This window comes from Acomys russatus, chromosome 27, assembly GCF_903995435.1.
Source record: "Acomys russatus chromosome 27, mAcoRus1.1, whole genome shotgun sequence".
NCBI lineage: Eukaryota > Metazoa > Chordata > Mammalia > Rodentia > Muridae > Acomys > Acomys russatus.
The window spans coordinates 13,156,217-13,163,738 of record NC_067163.1 but is presented as its reverse complement, the minus strand read 5'-3'; the positions used below and the strand labels follow the sequence as shown (position 1 = coordinate 13,163,738).

At 41.6% G+C, this 7,522-nt stretch overlaps 1 protein-coding gene across 1 annotated transcript in view; it reads left to right on the top strand.

The window, feature by feature from the left end:
• The window catches only part of Nek5 (NIMA related kinase 5), a 39,445-nt gene that overhangs the window by 6,223 nt on the left and 25,700 nt on the right, over positions 1-7,522 (top strand). The window contains exons 4-6 of the mRNA XM_051169901.1: positions 272-369; positions 5,898-5,981; positions 6,346-6,416. Coding sequence (XP_051025858.1) covers positions 272-369; positions 5,898-5,981; positions 6,346-6,416 — 253 coding nt within the window. The remainder of the gene's footprint in view (positions 1-271; positions 370-5,897; positions 5,982-6,345; positions 6,417-7,522) is intronic.

The window sequence follows — 7,522 nt, the reverse complement described above, 5'->3', positions numbered from 1 at the left end:
ACCCCTTGGGGGTGGGGCCATCTGCGCGGAGGGCGGCCCTTCTCTCCTTGAGTAATCCAATTTAGAAACTCTCACAGAAATGCCCAGAGGCTTGATTCCAGACTCTTCCAGATCCAATCATGCTGACAACTGATGTTAACTCAGTGGGCCACTCAGAAATACCCTCTCTCAAAGGTCAACGAGGCAAAGTCTTCAGGGTCTAGATTTTGAAAGGGAACTGATTAATGGTACCTAAGGGCTCTCAGCACACACTGATGTTGTTTTCCTGCAGAGAACAGCAGGCTGTTTATTGTAATGGAATACTGTGATGGAGGGGATCTCCTGCAAAGGATCCAGAAACAGCAGGGAGTGTTATTCAGCGAAGACCAGGTAAATCTACTCCCAACGTTCATGGAGTGTTAAAAGTTACAGTGTTCTAAACAGGAAACATGTTTCTGGCAGGAAGATCTGAATCATTAAAACTGTGGGCTAATATTCTTTTTAAATTTTTTTTTTTTTAATATTCTTGATATTTGAATTGAAATGGGATCTTTTGGGGGTTTTTTTGTTGTTGTTTTTGAGACAGGGTTTCTCAGTGTAGTCTTGGCTGTCCTGGACTCACTTTGTAGACGAGGCTGGCCTTGAACTCACAGCCATCCTCCTGATGCTGCCTCCCAAGTGCTGGGATTAAAGGTGTGCACTACCACACCTGCAAAATGGAATCTATTTTTGAGAATGATTTTTTGTTTTGTTTTGTTTGGTTTGGTTTTGTTTTGTTTTTTGAGACAAGGTCTCTCTGTGTAGCCTTGGCTGTCCTAGAGTCACTTTGTAGACCAGGCTGGCCTCAAACTCACAGCGATCTGCCTGCCTCTGCCTCCTGAGTGCTGGGATTAGAGGCATGTGCCACCACGTCCGGCTGAGAAGGATGCTTTTGTGTGAAAATATCTGTTGTTTATGTAGCTCATGTAGGGTGAGCTTCGTGGCTAAAACAGTCATGAGAACGGGGCCGGAGAGATGGCTTAGGGTGTCAAGAGCACTTGTTACTCTTTTTTCTTTTCTTTTTTTTTTTTTTTTTTTTTTTTTTTTTTTGGTTTTTGAGACAGGGTTTCTCTGTGTAGCCTTGGCCATCCTGGACTCACTTTGTAGACCAGGCTGGCCTCGAACTCACAACAATCTGCCTGCCTCTGCCTCCCAAGTGCTGGGATTAAAGGCGTGCGCCACCACGCCCAGCTCGCACTTGTTACTCTTGCAGAGGGCCTAGGTTGGGTTTCCAGCACATACATGGTGGCTCACAACCATCTTTAACTTTAGTTCGAGGTAACTCAATGCCCTCTTTTGACCTCCACATGTACCGAGCATGGTATACATACTTACATACATGCAGACAAAACATTCATATACATAAAATAAATAAATCTAAAATAAAACAATTAAGTATCGGGTGGGGCCAGAATGATGGCCCAGTGGATGGAGCTACCTGCCATTAAAGGTGATGCCCTGAGTTCAGTCCCCTGAACCCGTATGGTAGGGGAGGTCCTTGGACCTCCATCCACTCACCTTGGGTGTGTGTGTGTGTGTGTGTCACTCTTTCCACAAAGAAGTAATGCTCTCACTCTTGCAATTTGCAATTTTCAAATTTGGACTTGGGGAGAAGGCTCTGCCCTTCAAGGCCAGGCTCACAATCAAAAATATATGCAAAGGACCTGTAAGGTTAAAAAAGAGAGAGAGAGAGAGAGAGAGAGAGATAAAGAACCTCCAAAGAACTATTGAGTTTATTTAGTAATTGGCCTTCTTCTTCTTCTGGCTATGGGGCTGTCCTTAAGCGTGGTTTGTTTGTCCAGTGAGACTCCATTGGAGAAAACTAATTTTTCATTTGTAACTGGTTATCAACTGCAGATAGCATCTGGGTAACGGAAGGAGACGTGTGTGTACCTCTCTTAGCACAGGAATCCCATGGGGCCCAGATCTGTGCAGGCCCTGTCCACGCTGCCTCAGCCTCTGTGAGTTCACATATATGTTGGTCCTGCTGTGTTTAGAAGGCTTTGTTTTCTTGATGTCTTCCATCTCCTCTGGCTCCTACAAGCTGTCTGCCTCTGGAAACTTCTGTAGAGTTCCCTGAGCCCTGAAAGTGGGGAAGGGTTTGATAGAGACATCCTCTTCAGGACTGGGTATCTGAAGGTCTCTTACTCTCTGCACATTGTCTGACCCTGGACCTCTGTGTGTGTTCCCATCTGCTGCAGAAGGAAGCTTCTCTGATGATGCTTGAGCAAGGCACTGATCTATGAATATAGCGGGATGTGGTCAGGAGTCATTTTTGCTGCATCCCTTTAGCACATCAGTAGTATCTGGAAGCTGGGCGTGGTGGTGCAAGCACTCTGGGAGGCAGAGGCAGGTGGATCTCTGTGAGTTGAAGGCCAACCTGGTCTACAAAGCAAGTCTAGGACAGCCAAGGCTATACAGAGAAACTCTGTCTTGAAAAGCCAAAAAAAGGAAAAAAGAAAAAAAGAAAAAGAAAAAGAAAAAAGAAAACCACAAAAGAAAAACAAACAAACAAACAAACAAAAAACCTAGTAGTGTTTGGTTTTCCCCTAGGTCCCTGGCCTATCTGGTCTCAGATACTTGGCCACTGAAACAGTATCAAAGATGGGTTCCATCTCATGGACTGGGTCCCAAATCAAATCAGATATTGGTTGGTCACTCCCATAAGCTTTGTGCCACTATTGCACAATCATATCTCTTTTTAAAAATATATTTTATTGATTTATTCATATTACATCTCACTTATATCTGGACACTAGCCCAAGGGGCATGTCCCATGGATGTCTTCACATATCAGGAGAGTGGGACAGAGGGAAGGACATCCTATTGGGACTCTAGGTGAGAGAAGCATGGGAGAATGGGGAAATAGAAGGATCCAGAGGGTCCTAGAAACTTACAAGAAGAACGTTATGATGGGCAGATCTGGGCTCAGGAGTCCTGCTCAAACTATGGCACCAGCCAAGGACAATACATGCAGTAAACTTCGAATCCCTACCCAGATGTACAGTCATATCTTGCAAGTGGGTCACCACTGTAGATAGAAGAGAACCTGGTTGGTGTTTACCTTTCTCCTCTGGTGGCCTGCAGAGTCCCTTCCAGTTCTGTGATCACTAGGCCTTAGGGGTGAAGGCTCTAGGTAGGCACCAGTTCAACTTCTCCACGTACAATGAGTTGTATAGGTGTTGTCTTCTGCAACAGGGCCTTGCAGTCAGCTTGTGGATAACAACCAACAGCCTTGGCATAGCCTGGGTTGTTTTGGGATTCCCATGGGATCCCTTCGGCAAACAACTCAATTAGATACCCTGGAGAGAAGTCCAGTTGAGGCTCTCTCTCTCCCATTGTTTGGTGATTCCACTTAGATCGATGTAGTCATTTACATATGTATTTTAGGAAGCTTCTTCTGTATTGGGTTTCCATATGACCCCTCAAATGATCCTTAGTTTTAACTGTCCTTTGTAGTCTATCCCTTGATCCCCGCTGACCTCCTGCTCCCCATTTGAGCCCTCCATTTCAGTGCTCCCATCCATCTATAACTCTCTATTCCCTTTTCCCTTCCTAAGGAGATGCATTCCTGCCCTCTTAGTCCCTTGCTCTGTGTTTAACCTATGTGGTTAGAAGGATTGGAGCTTGATTATCAATGACTTAACAGCTGTGGTATAAGTGAATACATACCATATTTGTCTCTCGGGGTCTAAGTCACTTCACTCAGGATGATTTTCCCCTAGTTCCATCCATTTGCCTGTGAATTTCATTATTTCAATTTTTAAAATTGATGAGTAATATTCCATTGCGTAACTGCACCATGTTGTATCTATTCACCCATTGATGGACATTTAGGGGTTTTCTGGCTAATATGAATAGAGCAGCAATGAACATGGTTAAGTAAGTGTCTCTGTAGTTGGATATAGAGCCCTTTGGGTATATGCCCCAAATTGGTATAGCTGGATCTTGAGGTAGATCGATCCTCAACTTCTTCTGGAACCACCACACTGGTTTCCATAGTGCCTGTACAAACTCGCATTCCCAGGAGCAATGGTGAGTGTCCCCTTACTCCACACCCTCACCAGCATGAGCTGCCATTTCGTTTATTGACCTTGGCCATGCTGACTAGTCTGAAATGAAGTCTCAAAGTAGTTTTGACTTGCATTCCCCTTGAGACTAAGGATGTGTTGCATGTTTCCGTAAGTGTTTCTTAGCCATTTGAGTTTCCTCTTTTGAGAATTCTCTGTTTATATGAGTATCCTGTTTTAATTGAATTATGTTTTCTCGATGCCCAGTGTTTTGAGTTCTTTATATATTTCGGACATTAGCCCTCTGTTGGATGTGTAATTGGTAAAAATCATTTCCTGTTCTGTAGGCTGCCACTTTGTCTAAATGACAGGGTCCTTTGCCATGCAGAAGCTTTTTAGTTTCATGAAATTCTATTTATTAATTGTTGATCCTAGTGCCTGTGCTATCAGTGTTCTGTTTAGAAGGTCCTTTCCTGTGCCAACAAGCTCAAGATTCTTCCCCACTTTGTCTTCTATCAGATTATTCATTATATCTGGCCTTATGATGAAGTATTTAATCCGTTTGGAGTTGAGTTCTGTGCTGGGTGGTAAGTGTGGGATCTGTGTGTACACTTCTACAGTTAGCCATACAGCTGGACCAGGTGGTAAGTGTGGATCTGTGTGTACACTTCTACAGTTAGCCATACAGCTGACCAGGGCCAGCTGTCATTTACCAGTGTGTGTTTCCGGATTTTTTATCAAAAATCAGGTGACAATATGTGTGTCGACTTGTGTTTATGTCTTCAATTCTATTTCATTGACCAATGTGCCTATTTTTATGACAATGTCATGCAGTTTTTAGTTCTAAAACTCTGTAGTGAAATTTGAGAGAGCTGTGTAATATCTTCTTAGAGAGAAAAGGGCATAACTTTGAATGTATGAATGATTAAAGAATCAATAACTTTAGTTTCTATAAATTTAAACAAGCATTTTTCCATTCCCATATTATATATTAAATCTATATTTACAGAAATATATCCTTTCTTATCTAGGTATTATTTTGTTTTGTTTCTTTGTTTTGTTGAGACAAGGTTTCTCTGTGTAGCCTTGGCTGGCCTGGACTCACTTTGTAGATTAGGCTGGCCTTGAACTCACAGAGATCTGCCTGCCTCTGCTTCCCAGAGTGCCAGTATTAAAGGTGTGCACCACCACACCCTGCGTAATTTGCTGTATTTAATGAAAATGCTTCTTGTCATTAAATTTTAATTTTATTTTCTTTGGGAAAATTCTAAGATGTCACTTAAATCCCAATACCTAGAGTATAGACTTTCTTACGTTATTTTCTTCTTACTGTGTCTTTTGGCAGATAAGGAACCTGTGGGATTTTAGAGTATTTTAAGTGAATTTCTCTAAGTGTAGGACACATTTTATTAAAGTGATTTCCTATCCACTGTTGTAAAATACAACAGAGCTGGACATGGCAGCACAGGCTTATAATCTCCGTGTCTGGAGGTCGAGGCAGGAAGTCTGCCAGAAGTTTGAGGCCAGCTTGTGCTATATAGTGGATATAAAGCCAGCTAGGGCTATATCAAAAGACTCTGTCTCAGAAAACTAAAGAAATAACAAATAAGCAAATAGATAGATAGATAGATAGATAGATAGATGGCCACCCAGCCATGAGTGCCCCCATCTCTTCCAGGATTTTATTCTTTTCTTTCTACATACATATTTCACGTTGATACCAATGACCTTTCTGGGCTGTGAAATGGAAATAATGTGTTATAGCCACCAACTCCATTTCTATTATTGTTCCCTTCCTTGTGTGTGTGTCATCATGAAGCTGTCATGACCAGCAGACCGTTCAGTAGATTTGTTCTGCCCCCTCTGCAGATCCTGTGTTGGTTTGTACAGATTTCCCTAGGGCTGAAGCATATTCACGACAGGAGGATATTACACAGGGACATAAAATCACAGGTAAGAGCGCATACAGTTGTCCTAAGGCACAGTGAATTAATTTTCTTTCTTTCTTTCTTTCTTCTTCTTCTTCTTCTTTTTTTTTTTTTTTTTTTTTTTTTTTTTTTTTTTTCTGAGACAAGGTTTCTCTGCGTAACAGCCCTGGTTGGCCTGGACTCACTTTGTAGACCAGGCTAGCCTCAAACTTAGAAAAATCCACCAGCCTGTGCATCCTGAGTGCTGGGATTAAAGGCATGCACCACTTATGTCTGGATTTCAGAGTGACTTAATATATCAATCAACGTTAATACAACACAAGTCAAGCAGTCAAGTGCAGATGTGTTTCAGATTACTCTTTTTGAATGTGATTTTTCTTCACTTTTAGAATATTTTTCTTAGCAAAAATGGAATGGTTGCAAAGCTCGGGGACTTTGGAACAGCAAGGACACTGAATAAGTGAGTACTTGTAAAATTCAAGTTTTCTCTCTTTTCAAGATCGCCAAGGTGTTCATTTTGAGGCATCATGTATTAAGATAGTATACTTTTCATTATCTCCATAACTTTAGGTGACTATGACTACATCAAATCATTTAACTATCTATGGCTAAAACATCAATTGTCTGTGGGGGTTGAGAAATGATTTTTTTTTTTTTTTTTGAGAAGTTAAGGGTACTTATCCCTCTTGCAGAGAACTTGAGTTTGGCTCCCAGCACCCACCTCTGGCATCTCACAACCTCCCATGACTCCAGCATGCCAGGACATCTGGTGTGTCTTCCTTGTCTCTGTAGTCACCCCCCACACATGCACATATGTATGTACGCACAAACAAACAATGAAAGGAAAATCCAGAAAAATTCTCGAGATAAATTGTGACTAATTGGATCATGGTGGGAATGGTCTAAAGCAAAGCAAAACCACATCCCTGAATTATACTGTACAAACAAACCAAACAAAAAACCCCGCTCACTTTGTTTTGTGGACTTCTTGGTATCATAAGGAAGTATTTTGCTATGTGACATAAGGAAAGTGGAATTCTGACTTAAAGAGACAGCATGGTGACAGCTCTACAGAACATGTCTGGGAACAGGGGGTAGGAAAACATATCTGAGCTTAACAGTAGATTTTTGGGATTCTTAGACTCTGAGTGAGTAAATGTTTTATTCATTTAATTCTTTTTTCTGATGATGTTGGAGTTTAATACACTGAGCTACATCCCAACCTAATTCCTTTTTATATTTTCCACATTTTAGAATACACAAATTGCATTGATAGTTGGAAAAATAGAAATCTTGCATTATTGGAAAATTATTTATTTATTTATTGGTTTTTTGAGGGTTTCTCTGTGTAGCTTTGGTTGTCCTGGACTCGCTTTGTAGACTGGCTGGCCTCAAACTCACAGTGATCTGCCTGCCTCTGCCTCCCGAGTGCTGGGATTAAAGATGTGCGCCACCACACCCAACACACATTATTGGAGATTTATTAGTAATTATGTTCCTGGTGGGATCTTTAAGTCTCTCTTTATATATCTATATCTATATCTATCTCTGTGTGTGTGTGTGTGT